Here is a 22,550-nt window from a genome sequence, read left to right on the forward strand (position 1 = left end):
CCGAGCCAAACGCCCACGCGGCGGGCTGCTCGCGCGTACGTGCACTGTACACGCTCTCGCACACCGGCGCGCTCTGACGAGAGTGGCCCGCGGTCCTAGCTCCGTTACAATCAGGCCTGCTCGTGGCATTCCGCGAAACGCGCGGCGAACACGTCATCGGCCGAGAAGAGCGGCGACCTACGCGCGCGTGCACAACACGGAGAGCTGCGCACCTCGCCGCGCCGCTCCGGACAACGTCGTCGCGAGAGCGCATTGCTCTCCGATGCGACGCTGCATAGAGAAAGGAGAGAGTGTGAGCTTAGGAAAGGGGAGCTGGCAGTGGGAGGGGCGCTCTCGAATAGGAAAAAGAAATGGAAGAAGGAAATGTAAGGAAACGTGGATGTGAAGTGGTTGGCGGTAACGTGGATATGCCTGATGAGGTCCAAGTGGGTTGAACGTAATGGACCGTCATATATTGACCCAAATCGTTTAGATTTGGTGGTGGATTATATAAGGTGATTCGGTAAATTGGTATCGAATGCTTGAGAGGGGTTAATTGCAAGTAATCGGCATGATTATTGAAAGATCGAAATCTCAGATTGTAAACGCAATCGAAGATAAAATTGAAAATAAAAATTACAAACTGTAAGCTAGTAGCTTGAAAGCGTAGCTACTTCGGTTCTTTTTTAAAAAAGATACTGCTCTTGTCTACGATACGTTGATCGATCTATGTGAAATGTAGGATACGGGCAAATGGAACGACAATCGGCTACGGTAGAAAGTCGTTGAATTTCGGGAATAAAGCTTTCCCGGGGGACGCAACGATGCAGAACGAACCGGTAGCGCTCGCAGGATCGCAGCGATCCGTAATATCGGCTCACGGCTGTGTAACGCTCGCGTTTACAGGATTTAGGCGCGGTTATACAGGGGCCAGCTAACGGGGAGAGAGTAACGAGCACCGAGCACGAAACCAACCGCGTTGGAATTCGCGCGATCGTCTCGCTGCCGCTGTACCTTCAGCTGAATTATTTGAGTGGTTAAATCGTTTTTAGCAGAAAATACTTTCTCACGCGTGATCTGTCTGAGGGATTGGCGAGGTACTAATTAGAGAATCGAGCTAGAAATTGGAGAATCTAGTGATTCATGGGTATTGAGAAGTACTAGATGTACATTGACAAAATTTATGTAGCGTATTTAAAAAATTTTAGAAGCTACGATACGCTAGGAGGTTATACCCATTACATCATTGCCTTAAATTAAACACGTTGAGATGTGTATTAGCGATGACGAATTTCTTAAGAGTCGTTGAAGGCAGTTAGTTTGACAGTATTCTATTTTCGAACGATTTATGACAGGTACTTAGACTGCGTGTGGTCAGTGAAAGTACGAATGAGAATATACAGATGTTTAAGCATAGCGAAGTCGTATACCTATCAGGTGTCAAAGGTTTAAATGTTGAAAAAGGAGACGAGAGACTTTAGGCTAGAGACTGGTAGGAAGGAACACTACACTTCCATGATCTCAATGTGCTGCAATCCTAGCCTCTTCAATATCTTGTAATTTCCTCAAGTGACTAATTTAATCTGGCTGTGCATATTTGTGACACATGTGCCAGGAGAGATCGGGATTTCGCGAATCCATTCCATGACGCGTTCAGGCATTTCGCTCGTGTTCTCCCCGAAGGGACAGGCGTTCGTCCCGTTGTCGGCGATTCCACGAATTCACGTGCGTGAGACAGAGCCAGCATTGTTAGCGGATCAACCGCAACTATGTAGCTCCGCGCACGCCATGACGTCGCCATATGGATGTCAAAGCTTGTCACGATGCACAGAGAAGATCGTACGAACGGTTGTCATATTTTTTAATCGACAATTCCACAAATTAATATCTTTTCCTCTCTACTCGTCGAATAGTCGAAAACAAAATCATCTACACATCACCGTTGCCATAGAGAATGAAATATCGTTACTGCGCATTATTGTTGCATGCGTTCCAAGTACTCTAACTTGAATGTCGTAGCACGAACAATACCTCCGACTAACTAGAAATCTGAGAAACCGCCCAAACCACAACTCACGCCATCATCGATCTCGAATCGATCGGAGAAACCAGCCGGAACACCGAGAAACACGCGTGATCGCGATTTTTGCGGGGCCCAGCTCGATTCAAAGTGCCAGTCGTAAAATGTCCCCCGCCTTGCGAACCTTACGATCAGATATAAAACCACGGACGAGCACCGACTACTGCACCGCTAGCGGAACGAAACTCTTGGTCGCTTCTTTTTCACCGGCAAATCCTAATTGTATCTCGGTTTACCCAGCCGACACGGATTTACGCGGCAGCCTTCGAGGGCCTGGTGGCCTCCGTTCTGCTTGCGTGCGGAAATCTCGAGGGTGGTCGACCGACGAAGGTGATTCCGTGATTACAAACTCGAGTGCCGCTGTATCTTCGCTTATTCCCTATTAATCTCGTATACGAGATACGCCGCCGCGATACTAACGCCGCGCGATGACTGACCGTTGAGACGCTTCGCTCGAGTCAATTTCGACGCGTCCTCGTTCTTCTTCTTATTCCCATAGTTTCCTTATCTCGGTTGATAAAAGATGCTTTCGAGAACGATGGAATTCGTTGGGTCGTTAGTTCGACCGTCGACTATCGTGAGTCTGAAACTGTTTATTCGGTAGACGGATACTGAGATGAGCTTAGATTGCATTCAATGGAAAGTTACATTTCTATCGCTCACATAGGCTAAATATTTAACGAATAAAATAAACTTTCAAATACTTTAGATGTCTCGCCGGTGTACCATACGCGAGACGAAAGTCAGATTGCCAGAGATTCGCTAGGCAAATTGCGCGTTTACACCGCACATCTCACGATTCCCCGGGGCCTATGGTTGCGCACGCGCAAATTGCAGAATTTCCATGAATTCGCGGCGTAGCGTTTAAGCCGACATTGCGCTCACCGAGAGGCGCGTTACATCGCTATCTTAATAAAGCGCAGATATACGGCAATCTTTCGAGTTATACGTCAGCACGAAACAAACATTAAAGCGTATGGCACGTCTCATCGATTTACATGATCCCGTAGAGTCGATCGAATCCGACGTTAATAAGTTGTACGCAGATAATAACGTTCCACGGATTCCACGCGAAGATTAAGGCCCCGGATCTCGTTGACTCGTACTCTATACGCAATAAACTGCTCGCTCGACGTTGACTTCGTTCAACGAACATGTAAGTTAATTTGTTCGACGTTTGTCCATGTTTTGTGAATTTTTTACTTCCGCTGCGTTTGGTGTATTGGTTACGTGTATTGGCTACGCGGTTCGATTAAACATTTTGTCCTTGATTATGACGATGAAAACTATCTTCTGCTGTCTTGTAGACGCGTGAACCGTGTCCAAGATTACAAAATTACATCGCACATATCTCCATCAACGCGTCACTACCAGACGATCATACTACAACAAACTTTTCCAACGCGCTATGTACCTGTCCCAATCTTCTATTTGCCAGACAACCGTTGTGCAACCGGCCAAGTCACTCACCACTGACAGTACGTACAAACATTCTTTCCGCGCGAATCTAACTGGTTCGGAGCTGTCGCATGTAAAACGGGGAATCGCGAAATATCAAATGAAGACGGCTGACGCGTTACGTGAACCATCGACGTTGCATGACAGCGACCGATTACACCTCGCGTTACGCGTGTTCCGACGTAATTGACGCGGGGCAACAATATCGTCCTTATTATGACAATTACAAGCGGTGCTTGATTTCACAGCGTGGCTCCGTCGTAATTAGATTTGTCGGCTGTGAATACTTAGACAGTTGGTTTCTTCAATCCCGACGAAACATCATTTCCGTTTGTTTTTATTTAAACCGCGAAGAGAAAGCTTCAGTTTTGAGTATTATCTTCGAACACGAGTACGATATTATTTGAAATATTCTTTGCTAAGAAAGTACGATTATATATATATCTATTATGCGCTCCAGAATTTTCAAACATACATAAAACATGTAGAACACTTTCTCAAGGAAATTGAAATCGATGACTCACTCGGCTAGCACCATGCACCGCTGGAAATTGTCACTGAACACGCGCGTTAATTGCGTCCAACGTTCGAATAGCTGTCGTGGCATAATGCGGCGCAACTTGTCGAGTACGCTTTTGCCAAGATAATTTATCGGTTCGCCCACGTAAGTTGGGATTCCATTAGTAACTTATTAATAGCCAGTGGGAGCGAGCGGTCGCGCAAGAAATCACGTTGACGACAACGACGCCGACGACGACAACGACACATCGATCAAAATCGCGACACGTTTGCGTGCGTTTCAAAACATCGTAGTTTCGTAACGAAGCCATTAACGGAGAGCATTCACCGAGTTTATTTGAGAAACGCTTGTTTCGAGATCGCCCTTTCGATAATTAACGTTAGGTAGAGGGGTTTGCACATACTACGTTTACAAAGTCAAATCATAATTATTTCTGCATGTACAATGACTCGCGCAAGCGTTCAAATACCTTCGCGAGTCACCGAATACGTAGATCAGAAAAATTTCCATAGCGAGTTCGATATTTTTATGCGCAAAGTAATCTACTCCCTCTGTGATATTGAAGCTTTGAGTCGTTAAGAATTTTTCTTTTTTTTTTTTTCGAATGTACAGTCCAGTTGTAATTTACGTCGAGAAGCATCATCGGAAGATAATTTATGTCTTGTTGGCAATTTTCCGCTGTCAACGTTCTGGATGTTTCGCGTTGTGACATCGGGCTCCGTACAAATCACTATAGAGCTGTCAGGAAAAGCAGGCGTTCATAATCTAACGCTGGACCGACACGTCCGTGACGTAAACGAAGTGCAAAAGCTGGCACAGGCCTACTCACTGCGGTTACGTAACGAAAATGATCCTTTCCCAGACAGTGTGCCATAGCGTGCAACGCTTTACTGCCCTAATCCCACGTTCGAGATCTCAAAACTTGATCTTCTTCAGAGGCGTAGATCCTTTAAACTTCTTAGCGAACTAGCAACACCATTCCTTAAACGAGAGCTGTTTTGATCATTAAATAGTAAATTTACTATATCGAGTACCTCATATCGTAGAAATTACATATGAAAATGAATGGAAAAGGCACGTAAAACTTCTGTAGATAGGCGAATGATAAAATTCAAAATATAGATAATCGACGAGTTGAGTCGTCTTTCCCAGTTAAAAGGTTAGATAAAAAGCCAGCGAATATTTATACGGGGATACTCATAAGGTTCCAGGTAATCAGCTCGCATTCCCTCGCGAGAAGCTGATAGCCAACTCGATTGCTCGAAACACGATGCTTAATTTTATAACACCGGCCAATGAGTCTGCATTCCGTCGAGTGAAACAGAATTTCCGTATGGGACACCGTAACGATATCAACCGTGTCCCCACGCTTCGCATCGCCGTGCCGCGCCGCCGGTGCTTTGATGTTTACGACCAATGACGATCGAGATTTCTGTCTCAAGGGTTTAATAAAAGTCTACTGCTCCGTATACTTGCGTGTAATCTTTGAAGTAATATTACGGAAGCGCTATATATGATCCTTACAATATCGCATGCAAACGAAACATCGTGACGTTCGTCGAGAAGGAATAATATCAATAACGTTCATAGACCAAGCTGCGTACTTATGCGCTTTAATACCTAATTAGACAACATCGTCGTTTCTTTTTCGTTTTGAATTCTAAACCAGAGTATCTTCCTTTCGTTGGCTTACATCTAAAGACTTGTTGATATAATTCCTATTTTTTTCATCTTTCAGACACGAATATAAGTCTAAAACGATTTTTAAATAATTTTGGAAGACAAAATTAATTTACCCGCTGCTCGAAGAAATAATAAGCGAAAGTTATACATTTACCAATCGATCAAGCAAAAATCTTGCACCATAATATATAAGTTAAACGACATCAGTTCTAAAGTTCTGGATCCATGAAAAGTTCTCTAATTTGCACGGTGATCGTAGCTTTAAGAGTGACCCTGCTCTGCTCTGCTTTTCTCGTGTCTTTAACCGTACTGCCTGTTCGAACAGAGAGTCGATAAGAGAAGCTGGCGATGATCCAGCAGAGTATCGCTAAATTGACGCTGATTCGCAGTAAATTACACGGTCGGTTGCGCACCAGTGTCTCCGAAATCGTGACCGTAGCCGTGGAGAGACCGTGGCGCGATAAGACTGCGGTTGCGACTAATGGCGAGCACGAAAGATCCTCGCTGCGTGCGTATCAGGTTATTAATCGTTGGCACTTTCAGCTCGGCTGCTCGAGCCAGCGATCCGTGCGGACAAAAGGAACGCTAAATAGCAATATCGAAGCTTCGCGCAATCATTGGACTTATCTTCTCCTTCGTCTTCGATTTAATTAACCCTTTGATGTATTCAGGTTACGTTCGACATTTTATTCCAATTGCTTTGTATTTAATACGATGGTTTCCAAAGCATTTTATAAATCAGTCTTAGGTTCGTTTTGTTATAACTGACAGCGTGATCGTTGCAGCGATACGATACAAGGCAATATATTCGATTTGCTTATTAACAAGAGCGTGGTCGGTGAACTGGGTCAAACGGTGTCCTCGCGATCGGTCGCCGACCGGAGAAAGTGTTTCTCTCGAACAGAGGGACGATTTTCAAAGAACACCAACTCTCCCACACTATTTTATTCGCGCTCGGCCGAGCACCGCTGCAGCGCCTACTCGAATCCGCCACGGGTGGTCGGATTTTCCAATGAGCGCCCACCTTTTCCAAGTATCCGCCGATCATTTAACTCGATCATTTAACGTATCGTTTTAACGTACGTATTTCTGCGGGAAACGTAGCCTCGTGAGACGTACAATGTTTAGATACCTTTGGCAATCTGAGTAGATGATGACGAAATTTGGAAAATTCCAAATTTTCGTTAATATCGCGATAGATATCGTACCTCGATGCCTCTATAGGGAGTTCGATAAACTAATAAATTCCAATTTCTTCTTCTTATTTACAAATAGTCGAAATTTACGAGCATACGAAGACAGCTGTATTAAACGACGTAAAAAGAAAAACCACTGTTTTAAAACGTATAGACGTACGGCAAGGTTATAATCAATATGCAAGCTTCTCCCACATTCCACTAGCATCGATGCTATAAATTCTACGATCTAAATCGTTTCGAGGCGAAGTATGTACATCGTCGCACGTTTCCAATACTCACTGAACAGTCTCATACGGTCCGTTGCTTTCCCTAATCAAGATGTAATCGATAAGAGAACTCACCGGTCCCGTATTCCTAGACCGCTCGACTACACCTCAGTCATTAACCCCGATCGTATAACCTGAAATCTTCGCGGCGTGTCGAAAAAGAATCGCGAGTACGCCGGTCCTGCTGTTCCTCTCTTCATCCTGCTTAATGCTCGCATGGATATCGAGAAACAGCCGTATCGTGTAATTCTTAAACACAGGGAAAAACCGGACGCGGACCGTTCGACGCTGAATGTTCGGTAAGAAAATCACGTTCGTTACAGGTGTTCGAGTCGTGTTCCGCCGCGTAATCCGCTGCTACGATCTTATCGCGATGAAATTAACCTTCCGCGAGACCTGCCGTGGCCCAGTCCACGTGACATCCACGGCATACCGCGGGTGCATCCATCGTGACGTCCGAGAGGACATCGAGCAACGTGCCGTTTTCAAAGAGGTCGGCCGGGGCCACTCCTCCTCGATAATTGTCGACTTTGTAACGGGCTCGCGTACCGGCCATCTAGTCGACTACATCGCCACTCCACTGTACTCTTTTATTTGGCACTGTGATTGCTGCCGATTGCTTGATGAGATTCCTGTATAGACAGAAACGCGATCGGTTCTAGGTTTCGTGTAGCCTCGCTACGAGGCGTTCTTTCCTTTTTTTTTTTTCCTCTTCTTCTTCTTCTTTTGCAAGGTGAGGTCAATACGTGACTTATATCTTTGGTTTAAAACGTTGATCGATTTTTAAAAAGCTTGCCTACGTAAATAGCCACGAGGCGCCACAATTAACGAATATGATCTTTCCACTTGTATTCGTCGATAATTCGTCGAATACATCGACTGTAGCCGATGTTCAACGCAATTCGATTGTAATATTGGACAATATTCCTGGAACTAATTCCTGAACGATGCTGTAGGATCCAGCGTATCGGTAGAGTGGGGCCGGTCAAGTAGACGATTAATTTGTCATGCTCGGCCGTGTAACATGCGTGTTCCTCGAGCAGCTTGGCACGGCCGAGTGATATTATACGCGCGCGCCAACGATTCCTCATATTACGCGGTCAAACTGTCCGCCATTAATATCAGAATGATTCTCGTGGCGGCGCGCTGGAGGGGTGCGCATGGACCCCATGTCGGGAAACGCCGTGATTAAATGGCCATTTTTTCTCGCGATGATAAAGGACGCCCGGCTCGATTACACTAAAACCAACAGGACTACCACTAACCTAGCGGCGTACGCTACTCGAACAGGATCGCCCATCTTTGCGTTCCTCTCTCCTTCAAACTACATTTTCTTTTTTCTCCGCTTCGTCTTTCTCCTATCCTCGTGGCTTCGTTCTTTTTCCCTTTATTCCTTCCCGCCGATATCTCGATATTTCCTCGGTGACGGCTGATGGACGACGTGTACGAGCCGCGAATACCTCGTTAGTCAATTAGCCACTCGCTCGCTTTCGTTCGGACATCTGTTTCTTCGGAAACCTGATGTACTGTAACCGAGCTACGTACGTATATTATTTTTGTGATTAACAGATGGTTTTTTAGAGCTCTACTGCGCTAAAACGATGCTAATCGCTAGCTGCTAATGGACTTGGCGTTTTTTTGCCCTCTGTCCTTGCTAGGTCAGGTTGTTCTCTCGTAAAGGTGGAAGGTGGAAACACGACGACTGATTTTATAGACGAACTGCTTGGTAAATGGATATGTCAAGCATCCTTGACATTAGGATGAAAAAATCGTTTAGACGCGGGGAAAAATTATTCTTAACCTTTGATTGCTATTTATACGCGAAGAAACAAGTTCGATTAAAATCTTTGTAATTTAAGTAAAACTTTGTAAATCACCGATATTACGAGAACATCCGCGGGAAATCGTCGACGAGGAATCCCGTCCACTGACATTCCGAGCAGTGCGTGCAGCCACGCTCGGCATTTCGCGCATACCGAGCCTTGATTCAACCCTTCCTCAGTTTTTCCATCCGATGCAAATTGCCACCTGTTCGCGCGACCTGCCTCCAGCCTCCGTCGAACTCGCGTAAACTACCTTTGGTCACGTTCTGCGCAGAGCAGATTTCCTCGCGCTAGAAATAGTAGAACCGAAGACGAAAGAAAACGACTACGCGAAGAATTCTTTCCGGAAGATAAAATTTATCTATCGACTATCATCGATATCGGAGCAATTTGCTAGAGAAATAAGCGAATTATATAATTTGAATTTGAAAACATCTTAGTACATTCTATTTTTCAAATATCTTGCTGACTCAAATCGTACGAACACCGTTCCTTCGCTGCAAAGTCAGCCATCTCTAAACTCTAACCATACAGAAACTCTGCAACGAAGGTTGACAATTTTCGAAACGTATTTACGAGAAACGCGACGATTACAGCCGGTTCGCGACGAAATATCTACGCATTTGACTTTACGGCCGGTGATCCATGAAAGGGCAAAGACCGAAGCGGTTATTAGCAAGAGATTACCAACTGGTCGTCGGTCTGTTACGACGTACGACTTACGACCCTCCGTCGAAGTGTCGCGTCGATCCTGGGGCCGTGAGAGAACGTCGCGCTTCGACTCGCTCGTCCATAGAGGTGAGAGGGAACAGGACTCGTTCGTAACTAAGAACTATCAATCCACGCGTGCACGGTTTCACCGGCTTCGGCTGCACGATGCCGGTCATTACCGGCCGATGACGACAGTACGGTATCGAATGAGCCGAGACTAAAGTGGCGAACGAGAATGGCAACTTCTTTTACGCGTTGCGCGCCTTCCAGTCTAAGAAAAGCTGCTGCTATGCTTCTCACTTTCGTGCCGGAAGAGTAGCCTAATTGGCATTTCGTACGTTCGAAGAAGTTTACTTTGTATCATTGGAACTTTACCGAAATTTCCTAAGGAACAGTATAGAGAAATATTGAAAAAATACTTGTATCGATCGGTCGATGTCTGTGAGCATCTGACTCAACAACGAAAAATTGCATCCTGTTTGTCGTAACAGTATTTTAATTCGATATACATTTCGCTATCTAGTTTTGTTATATACGAGGGATATCGATTCGCGTTATCACAGCGTGTACTAGCTATTTACCGTTGTCAAAGCGGATTGCATAGGCTGATACTTAAAGCCGCATAGGAGGACTGTTGCCATTCCGAGATAATCCTCTCGTTGGTGGTCTACGAGCGAACGCGGAAACAGTTCTCGGCGGTATCGTTCCAGCAGGAAAAAGCTTGGGGATTGGTCGTAACGCTTGGAAATGGCTTTAAACAGGCTGACGCGTTTCGTTATGAAGCACTGTGAAGAAATTATGAAGAAGAGGGCGCGGAACGTTGCCCTGGGATTGCGTACACGAGCCGACAAGTTTATTCCATGCTTAACTGTGTGCATAGTTTTATCGCGAGTTTTGTTACGAGAAAGTTAGAGTACAAGAGAACGACAAAATATTAAAATACGAATGGAATACGTTTATTGACAACCTTGTACCAAAACTAACAAGATATGCGGAATAATTATTCGAACGTGATTCGTAGAGGAAAACTGTAGAAGGAAAAAATTTATGTAGTATCGGGGAGAAGGGCCTAAGAAACGTCCAGCTAATTACAGACAATGTCGCGAGAGCCGAGGTGCTGTCGGATCCATCAATGCATTACCGGGTCCTTCAAACAAATAGCTTCGCCGAAAAGACCTACGTGACCCTGGCTACGAGCGTCTGCAGAACACGTGTGCGGTGGGCCTAGCAAAAGACAATAGAATGCTACAACGGCCAGAGAGTCAGTCGAGAAGCAGAATGCGAGTTGAGCGGATACGGAGTGTGAGTCGGCGTGCGACGATATTGTAGTCGGTCCTTTTGTTATCGAATATTACTTATTAAAATACATTAAACTTTGAACTCTACCGTCGTCACTTGTCCTTACTCTAAGAAACCATCAGTTACTACATTTATTTGGAAAGACCAGGATTTGGAAAGAGCGTTGAATATTGATTATGGTCAGGTATTAGTCGGCGATTCTTCCGGACTATAATCTAGGGATTATAGGGTAGCGGCATGCGTACTTATCCGACTATATAATACAAGCGTATCGTGCAGAGCTACGGTGCTCGTTGGATGTACGTGGTGGGTCATACCACCGCCTCGAATGTCCTTTAACGATTCGGTTAATCATCTTTAATGAGAGCGCTTGATACGCGGATTCAATTTAGAGACTTTATGATGGAACTTGATGTTTGTAATTTATGTGCGACGTGATCGAGCACTTCGAATACCTTATAGGGTATTTGCATTATTCAGGGACATTTTAATAATCGCCAATTATGCACTAAACCAAGGAATACAATCTTTATTTCGGGCTTATGGCGCGTCTTTCTTTTTTCTTTTTCTTTTTAAAAAAAAAAAAGATAAAATACTCAAGAACGTTTATTCGGTTGAAGTGCCTCGTGGGGTATCTCAGGTATTCACGGCCATTGATTATTAATAACGCCCAATTAGCTATTGAAAGGTAGACCGAAAACAGGCAAGCCTCATTTAAAATTATAATGAATCTTTTTGAAAATCAAGTAGAATACTTTACTTTAATGTTTATTCTACTTAATTGCAAACTGGTATCGCCGGCTAGTTTATTTTATGCCTGTCTAATGACAAATTATAATCTTATAAATACTATATGCCTGTACTGTAAATGGTTACGTTCGGTAAAACGCTAAATGATTACGTTTAACATTCACAAATGGATAATTATCAAAATTCGGTTCACATAGAAACACCAAAAATTAATCCATAACGATCAATAATATTCTTAATCTTCTGCAATGAATGAAATAAATGCACTGTACGATATTACAGCGATACAACGAGGACAACATTACATAGAATTAATGAGTCTATACATTCGTGCCATTAATACAACCCTTCTCCTCCTCCATTCTCACCAACATCTTCATCAAGCACGTATAAACCGCAATGGACGAACAATAAACGCCCTTACAAATGAATCTCGACCACGCACTCACAGACGTAAGTACGTACTCCACCCCCGCGCAGTTCCAAGATTTATATTCCATTAGGATCTTTCCTCCTCGCCCTTCGTTCTTCGCTCTCCATATATACATATATATATGTATATATATATATATATATACATCGACCGTTAAGACTTTATTTATCCACTCGCCATGCTAGACCATACCTCATTACCGGTTAATTACCGGAGTATCTCGTAACCGACAACGACTAGATGCTGCGTGACTACTTACTATGTTCTGTTCGTCTGAATTAAACGTAGCTATACCGCGAGACTAACGTTCGTTGCATATACGCATTGATAAATATTTGCTAATTTTTACAGACTGTATATCAAAGACGAAAGATTTGAGAATAGGACGAGGTTGGAGCATTGAAACACGAAGTATCGACGTAAAGTTTTCGAGACTTTTAGCGTTATTGGTTAACGGCTAAGAAGTAAAAAGCCGAATGCAATGGGAACGTGGAATAGTATCTCATAAAGACTACGCTAATACATAGAAAAAGCTCATTCCACTAACAGCAAGTGGCTTTTGTATTTTCTGTGGAATTTAAATAAAGGCTTCATTATTTCCAACGAATGAGATTCTACAGTAATAACGTAACACGATGAGAAATTTTTTCCATCGGTAAAAAATTTCCATTATCAGTACGCCTATATCCCTCGCTGAATCCTGACTAATGAGATTCTACTCATTACCCTAATTCTTCTACATCGTGGCTCAATCCCTTCCTCATTTTCTACGTTATTTCCTTAAGCGTAAAAATGATAAAGAGTCTATCGGAAGCCTCTTAAAAATTGCCCCGTCTCTTTTCCACCTCAAACGCTGTGCTAACTTTGTAATATAAATCCTCATTACCGCTTTCTCGTTTCCATCGAGAAGAAAACGGTGGACAGATGGTAAACGAGACGGTCAGCCGGGTGGAGCCCTGGTCGAGTCAACCGGCTTGAAATATAACGTCCGGGTAATGAATCGCAACATTCAATTACGCATTAATAACAAGGCGGCGGAGAGACGGGGCGGCCGATTATCTCGCGGCGCGTACAATGTGCGAAAGCCAGCGGCTTGTTTTCTAACAAACAAACTGACGGTTATGGCCGCCACCGTGGACAGAGCCATAAATACGAGGCGAGCGTTCGCTTCTGCATGCGCGCCACCAGCAGTGATTTCCTTAATTGATCGAACCACGATCCACACGATCGAGTCGTCGCTTGACGATCTTATCAGCGCTTCTTATCTACGTAGAGGCGGCTCGTACAACGTTTAATCTACGCGATCAAGCGCGCGCAAACATCTCCCACGCCTGCTTGTGTTCACGCGTCCGCTTGGAAAGGCGACCACGAGAAATATTCGCCGGTTCCGCGTCGCCGGCTCGAATAATTAAACGATCCTGACCGACGCGACGTCTAACGGGCGAGACAGCGCGGAACCGCGGCCGTAGGCGGCCATATCGCTCGAATACGCCTGGTTTATGCGAAAGAGGTAACAGTGTTTTGGAATTTGACCAGCGTCGATTCTGCTGAGAAAAATATTACGCGTTGACGAGTTGCTTTTGGATGACTCACGGCTAGTTCTGGAAAAATTACTCGATCATGGTTTTGATTATTTTTCGCGTTATCCTGCGATTGAAATAAATTCCACATTTGAGTATTTCTCTACGTATACGTACGAATAATGACACGTACCTGATCTTATGATTCTTTCATTGATACGTTGGTCTGTAAAAATGTGGAAAATGAAAAAAGCTTCGCTGAGAATTTTCTGAACGAGGTGTACAAGACGCGATCGATATGTGTTCCTATTCGCCTAGTATTCGATATTATACACATTCCACGCCTACTCAATCGAATAACTCATGCGCCAATCTCTTATTTACGGTGTCTCGCGCTATCCTGCCGACAAAATACCCCATCACTCATAATAACTTCTCCATTCGACGTGTTCTACACAGACACGACGGAAACTAATATCTAAGTCAGCAAAAAAATTCTACGCGTAACTTGCTCTACCATAAAAAATCAGATAAAAATGCATTCTTATGAGATTTTATCTCTCGTTACAACTAAACTCAACGTACAGTGTCGTCTGTGTATGTCGTAGCAATAAAAGACAAAATTCAAGCAGAGACGAGCTACGGCACCGTATGACAAGTGTTTCTATGACCAAGCAAACGCGTAATCCCTGTACACGCTTACTTGGAAAAATTACTTGGAAAATGGTGAGGCGTGGGTGACTCCTATTCTCCGAATAACTGTTGCGATCGTAATATTAGCACGTAGACATTTCCGCGCGGACTTATCGCGCCCCTTGAGCGCCACTCGATCGTAAACTAACGGATATTCGCCGAAGCCTGGCACCACCGAGTATTCTTTTAATTACGCGTCAAACGATAGAACCTGGGCGACAGCTTGCACGCGCGCATATAATCTTTCTAGCGGAATCTTCGGTTAGAAGCGGAGGACAGATATGTGTATTTATGGCGACAAGTGGAAATTATAAAAACGTTGTTTCTTTACAGAGACAGAGAAACTTTGTAATAACGGTAATATTAGTAGGAATTATTAAGTCATTAAAGTCTGAAAAATATTTCTTTTTTTTTTCATCCATTGCAACGTCTATCACCGAGTTTGCTTTTCTGGCCACGAGAGAAAATTCCAAGCATACGTCTCGTACCTTTCGAATAGAAAAGTTAATAGTAAACTAATTCGATGATCAAATGAAATACGTATTTCTTTCGGGGTTTTTAGATAGAATATAAATATCAAAATCGGCGAATATTGGTTGGTACGATGCAAAGGGACAAAGCAGTGGACTATCGGTACCGTAGTATGGTCGCGAATGTTGTCGCCGTTATCTTCTCCAGGCTCGATCGTTTCTCACCGCCTAAGTATATGCTCATTGGCGTAAGGAGCATTGCCTGTGTAATCTGGGATGTTAATCGGGCAACATCGACTTGTATTACGGTACAAAGTAATGTTGTAATATACTATGAGCCGGCGGTGAATTAGTTTGAACGTTTAAGGTAAACTGAACTGGCTACAGCCGCGCATCACGCCGTGTATAAAATATCCTGTGCATGAATTAATCTTAAATTAATTATCATACTATATCTCAAACGAAAATCGCATAATTTTCGATGAGACGTCATAATGATATTATTGAGATATGTATAATTTTGTGTGCTAGATTGGATTGGCTGCGTAGTAGTGACACGCGTATGTGAATATGCGTGTGTGGAAGTATGTGTGTGAGCGGCTCCTCGAAAAACAAGTGAATGTAACTGTTCCGTTGGCAGCGTGATATGGAAGATGCATATCGACGAACATCTTGGAAATCGTTTATTAAATAAATCTAAAACTATTTTAATATGAATTCTAAGCGTAACCTTACTTTTATTTCGGCAATTAAGATCCACAATTCTCAACAAATATATGTGTAATTGACCCTTATGGAAAAACGGCTCGTAAGAAAAATAATGAATTGACCTGTTATTCGAGTAGAAAATCCACTCACCACCTGTGTATTTACCTACAGACCTACATATCCGATAGGCTCTGCGTTCGAAAAGATCGATTATATTAATTCAGTCTGTGCTATAGGTCGACACGCGCTCTAATAACCTATTATTATATTAATACCACTTCTATTAATAGCATTGAATTCTTACGCAACATATTAATTACGCGCGCACGCTTATCTACACAACTATTATCCAACCATAAAAGATACGCTATTCCATTGCAAGTGAATAAACATTGCCTATTTTCAAAGGCAGCCATGCAAAAAGCCCCTCAACACATTTCGTTCAATCTGCATTAAGCGAGTTCTGTCACTTCATGCGATTCAAACAGCTGGATTTTCTTTGTTAATAACTAATAACAGAGGATGCATTCAAATTTCCCGCTGGAACTAACGAGGAAACCGTGGTTTCGTTTAGATACCGTGTACGTTCATCGCGAGCAACGAAAGAAACGCAAGACAAGATTTCTCGATGCGTCTCGTAACCTATGAAATTAACAGCCAGTCGAATAATTAAGTGTTAAATAATTGCTCAATTGTATTCGCGGGCTATGACGCGTGCACAGATCCTCGCTTCAGGATCAATTACCGGACGTGCCATCATGTTTCGATATATTGGGTTGGCAACTAAGTGACTGCGGATTTGTCATTACCACCTAACTTACCATTTACTATCGTTGAAGACCGCCAATCTTAATGACAAAATCCTCGATCACTTACTTGCCAATCCAACACATCCAACGATCGAATTTGTCCCTTCGTTTCTTCGTGAAACGTGAATTTCAAATGATAAAGTTGTAAGTTCTCTGATAATGGAAGACCACCTTGAAGAGACAAATTTTATCTAATTCTACGTCAAATAATTCCACACTTCTGAACTTATTAAATTATTAGCATATCTATGCGTTGCAATATAACAAGGCTCGAAAGATCTTCAATTTCCCTAATACCTGATCTTCAACAACAACAAGCCAATTTTATGTTCGCGTCGAATGTTCGCATTATTAGTACAGATCGCGCGATAACCACAGAATTAACATTTCCTCTGTATATTCATCCTCTTCGATACGCGAGTTTTTATGGTGAACGATGAAAATAACTAGCAGAGGACTGCACGTGTATGCTTACGAGGATTTGCGAATAGCGACCTGTAATAAATAATTACCGAAGCAAGACATTGAAGATATACTTTTTTTCACGCGATTATAACGACGTCCACAGGAGTCGGGGAGGGGACGTGTAATCATAGTGCACCGCGTGTAATGATTCACGGTAAATTCTTTGACCTAGCTTATTACTTTAATTAAGAACGTTGCAACGATCGCGAGGGAAGGGGAAGGAACGAGACGCGTGACAAGCGTGGAATAAAAAGCTTTAATCAGCTTTATTATTAACGTTAATAAATTGGCCCACGGCATGGCATCCACGTGATCTCTGGGCCGCGTCGTTTTACGCGTCTTTTGTTACCGGCGTGCTGTGACCGCGAAAAGAACGGTACACTTTTTCTTTATGGTCCTCCTTGGACTCACGGTTACCTCGACACGACTCGATATTTGTGTACTTACATAAATACTTGTAATGACTGTATTTGTTACAGCATTTACATACTAGTTAAATAGGTTCAGTTATATTAAATGTCGTATCATTTACGGTTAATAGTACCTTCGTATAACTAGAAAAATGTAATGTTATGGAAATGAAATGTATAGAACCTGATAGAAAACGCCTGATTGGTAAGTACGAGTATGTGCAAATACTTTGTATAACGTAGCTGCACGTATTATTGGAAAATGTTGATTTTGTTAAGACGTTACTATTTATGCAAATTATGGTGAAAATAGGAATGAAAAATTGCGTTGACAGAGCGTATTTTATTAAACTAGCATATTTTAATTTGCTTCAATTATGGTAGAAATAATAACGAACATAATTGGATAGCAGTAAAATTTATTAGCTATCAATTATTATTATTATATTGCGAACTTCTAATGCAAATGCAGGGCTTTATATACCATGAAACATACTAAGAGTGTAATAAAAATAAAGTACCATTGATAATTATACATCTCACAGGAATTGCATCTGGTTTTCTGAACGGCGTGCACGTTAAAAATTCCTCGTGCGCACATTTATTCTGTTTAACTAATTACTGGCGAGCATATGCACGGTTATTTATAACTCTTTACAAGTGCGAAGTTTCTTCTTTTTCTATAAAATTCCATCGACGATGAAAGGTATACGTACGTTGAACATCCTCGTTATGTGAACTCATTCTATGTAATTGCATTAAGTAAAAACCAGGCATACTACTGGCAAACATACACCCATTCATCATCCGTACCTCGACAAGTGCTACCTTTTTTATCGATAAAGTTTCATCCAAGAAGAACAACATAATTGCACTTGATATCAAACATACTTCTCATCCAGATTCAGTTTATGAGAGTTTACATTTACACGTTGTTTTTTTTTAACATTGAACGTCAGTGACATCGATACGTAACAATCTAATAATTCTTAGTGTCACTTTACACGAAGAAACGATACACGAAAATATCAATTATCAATTATAACGAAAGAAACATATGCAACGCCATCATAGAACCAACTAGAAATGAAAGTTTTGTATGTCTCAAGTGCCTTTAACGAGTGAAAAATGATAATAAATATACTTAGTATATACATCGATCTACCTTGCGATCTTTAACGCGTATTATGTCATCTGGTTATTAATCAACGTCATTATTTCATGCTACATCTATCTTCCCTTCTCTCTCTCTCTCTCTCTCTCTTCCTTTTCCCTTAAATATAACTAAAATAACTAACTCCAGTAAAGAAACATTGATATGAAGCTGCTGCCGCTGCTACTTACAATCAGATGATAATCACGATCACAATTCCCTCGCAGCTACATATCGACGAAAGAATCGCGATGTATAGTCGCCATCATCGACGTTGGAAAAGACGCGCGAACGTAGGGTGCCGGTTGGTCGACGTTGCTCGCGCTTCTAGCGGTCCCATCGTACCAACTCCTCTCTCCTCTCAACTGTCTGCATGAATATTCATCGCTTTTCCGGCCGTCGCCTGGTGCGCGAGCGTGCGTTGCTCCCAATTTGTCACACACCGTGGCATTATCCCATTTCGCTAATAAAGTAATATTACGGGGAACCGGGCACGGGCTGATATACTTTTTCACTCTGTTGCCATGGCGCGCAATTATGCAACTTGGTAATTGCACGGCGCCCTGCCCGTCAGCTAGCCGTATCATCGCGTAACGAGACGCGACTTTATTACCGAGTTCCTCTGCGTCCGCCTTCATCCACCTTGGATGACGTGGAAAAAAGAAACAACGTCGTCTGTTCTTCTTCGTGAACGAGGTCTCAGACGACAGAAAAGGAGCACGAGACACAAGGAAAACCGTGCGTGCCGTCCAAAAGTCAGGCTGACCCACCCTATAGATCGGATAGTGGACAAATTAACGCGATCGCAGATGTTATTGATTAAAATTCATATTGTTTATTATTGCATAGTTTACTATTAGTTATACTAAAAATTGAAAGTTAGAGTTAATCATAAAACGTATTCGGCTGCGAATCGTTCGATGTTACAACGAAGTGGTAACGAGGGAGAATAGTCTGTTTACGCGTTTACTATGTTTCAGGACGATCGAAAGAGGCTCGACGAATCGGCGACAGGGAGAGGGCGAGATGGTGGACGGTGGCAAGGTAAGTGGCTAGTCTCGATCGATTTTATCGATAATCGTGGAACTTGACTTTTCCTTTTTACGGAATCTCGTGTGATTATACGCGTCTGATCATATGCTTGACGTGCTTCTCACTCTTTTATTTTTTCCTCGGAAGTTTGCTTGCTCGTTGTCGCTGTTCTCAAGGTGCTTGTTGGGTTTAAACGCTTTGATAACATGGCAGTGTTGTCCGCAATAATGTAATACGAGTGTCGTCGAGTCGCGATGCTAATTAGATTTTTTTAATGACCCTACCCTTTCGCTTGGACGCTGCGCGAGATCTTTATCGAGACGTTCCGTGCGTTTAACGTGTGTACAAGCGAAGGGAACTTGAATGTCGCGTTCGAGAAACTTGTGAGAGAAACTTCTATCCAACTTCTAACGATTACGATTCGTTTATGGCTTTCCGAGAATTCTCGAATATTTCTTGTGCGAAATCTAAAATTCAGAGATATTTAAATTACTCGATGCATCGCTTAGTACACATTGTCCAAAGTATAAGATATTACAGATCTAACAATCTTTCCATTTTTCAAAAGAATTCGAAACAAATTATGTAATATTACTTGCGTACCGTATACTAGTTTCTAGTCCGAAAATTTTCCATTTTCTTGCTTCTGCTCACACGAATCTCAACGAGTCTACCAATCTCCCTCTCGAAATCTCCTCAGCAATCGAGTGACATTCGATTTCGCGACAGACAGGTATTACTCTGCCTTCTCAGGTATCCGCGACATTTGCCAGCGGACCGAGCGAGAGCCTCGTAATTAGAGTTTTTCTCGGAGAAGACGCGCGCGTGATCGCGTCCGGTCGCACCGTCAAAGATCAGCGCCGACCGATGCCGATAGCCCGCGAGAAACCGCATCTCGTGTCCGCTAACCGGTATGCCGAATCGAAAAAAAGTCGCAACAACATGGAGTGCGTGTCGCGCGATTCCGAGGACACCGATTTCACGGCAGATACATTAATGCCGGAGCCGCAGTCCTGTGCACGTTAGAAGCCGTCGAATAAATTTCCATCGGGACACGCCTCTGGATGCTCGATAATTCACTGGACTTTCTAACTAACGGAGAGGACGAGAATCACGAGAAAATCGTTCGCCTGCGCGATACCTTCCTATTACACGATTACGTTTGCGATGTTCTTGCACGATTTACGTTGGTTAATGGCAAAGGACAAGTATAGAAAGGACGTTAATTATACAGGCCAAGATGGATTGGTTAATTTCGTAGGAATTATTACTACCATTTCGTAGAATTCGTTTTAAGCAACCACATGAATGGCACAGAGATTGCTGTTGGTTATTTAAGGAGACCGTGCCTCATTCTTTGACACTGGAAAATTTGTTCTTCTGTTCGTTATTTCCTTATTTCGTTATTTATGTGACTAAGCTTGTGTATATTATTGTTGAAATGGAAACTACTCTGACGACTCGTTACTTCCACGTTACGTAATCTACGATAATAATTCAAGCGAAGATATCAAACGATGACAGAAGCTTCGAAACTCGTAGAATTTTTATTATTTCACGCGTCAATGACCGCGTTCGATTCTATCGCATTCACAATTTTCTCAACATGCCGACAATAAGCAATTTATATTGTAAAAAAACCATCTCCGAAATTATACTGTCGATATCTCGAAATGGAAAATCATGGTCCTGTTACTCGTGTTGGAAGGCGGTTGGACGAAAGGAGAAACGGTCCCCGGCGCGATCGATCGTTCCTGATTACGTAATCGGGCTTTCGAGGTCGGGCCGCAAAGTTGCTCGGCTAAAAGATGCTCTTTTGCCCCGGAGCGCGCTTAATCTTATCGCCGGCTAGGCTTTTGTCGGCCAGTTGATGCTTTCTCCAAGCTTTCTTATCGAGCCACGAGCCACGAGAAGCGCACGATTCTCGCCTCGCTTCCGCTTCGCTGGCTTCGTCTCGTATCGGCTCGTTTCCACTTTTGTCGTAGCTCGTAGCCCGACCCACTGGTAGAAAACAGCGCCGCATCACAGCTTTTAACACCGACGATACACGCGATATCCGCAACGATATTCGTGTCGTTTATCAGTGCACTCTATTAGCGACGCGATTCGATGTGCTTTATGCTTCGTGATACTTTGCCGGTTACGCGGTACGTGTTAGGTGCAGTGGTGAATAGCAAAAGTGTTAGGGGAAGTAATTATGGTGGGAACTGATCTGTGTTTATCAGTTTACGGTAAGGAAAAATTGCCGTAAAAGAGTGATTTTTTAATTTGAGTAGTGGAAATAATAGCTCAAACTATAGATCGCAATCGAAGATGATACGATTTGAAGTACATCGAGTTTTACACGCTGAATTATTTTACATTGGTCACGATGTTTTATCGTTGTTTTTGTCGTTATGCCAATAGCAACTAATCAAAATGGAAGTTTATATTTTTGTCCGAAATAAGTTGGCTGTCCAAGGTCGCTGGAAGCTAAATCCCCATTATACTTAATTAATCAACTTCCTTATTTGCGTTCATTATATCATTAATACGGATGTTTAGCGTATTTGGCCGATTAAAACAAACTTGGTGAAGACCAGTAACACATCGCTGGAAACAAGTTTCCTTAATGTCTATATCAGCCAGAAATGCAAGCTTGGAATCGCAATCCTCGTGGTAACAACTCGTAATCAATATTTATGGCGGGAAACGAGGAAACGTCTGGAGCTCAGAAAGAAATAGAAAGGGAAAATGTTGCGCTTTGCCCATAGATGGTTTCCATTTGAAAGAATTCGACGCCAATTTACAATTACGTATTACGATTATAACAATTCTGTCGGCTTGATGTCGACAAGATTTTCCATCAGTCAAGGATCGAAGAGAAGGAAAAACGAACGTGATCATAAAAATACCGATACCAATTGCCTCTACGTTCCATCATCCAACATCCAGCGATAAAACGAGAAAGGACGAACATATTTTCTAGTACGAAAACGCTGGAAAAAGGAAGCTGAGAGTCACGAGCAAGAAGATGCGTGTCCCAACCGGGCCAGTTACGTCGTGGATTCACGAATCCAGGAAGCGTGTTAGCCGGAACGTCGCCGTTC

The 22,550-nt window shown here is 42.9% G+C and overlaps 1 protein-coding gene across 1 annotated transcript in view; it reads left to right on the plus strand.

Moving 5' to 3' along the window:
* The window catches only part of LOC100750181, a 187,313-nt gene that overhangs the window by 119,579 nt on the left and 45,184 nt on the right, over window positions 1-22,550 (plus strand). The window contains exon 4 of the mRNA XM_033322988.1: window positions 19,410-19,473. Coding sequence (XP_033178879.1) covers window positions 19,410-19,473 — 64 coding nt within the window. The remainder of the gene's footprint in view (window positions 1-19,409; window positions 19,474-22,550) is intronic.

The sequence above is a fragment of the Bombus impatiens genome, unplaced genomic scaffold (assembly GCF_000188095.3).
Source record: "Bombus impatiens unplaced genomic scaffold, BIMP_2.2 scf_0037, whole genome shotgun sequence".
Classification (NCBI taxonomy): Eukaryota; Metazoa; Arthropoda; class Insecta; order Hymenoptera; family Apidae; genus Bombus; species Bombus impatiens.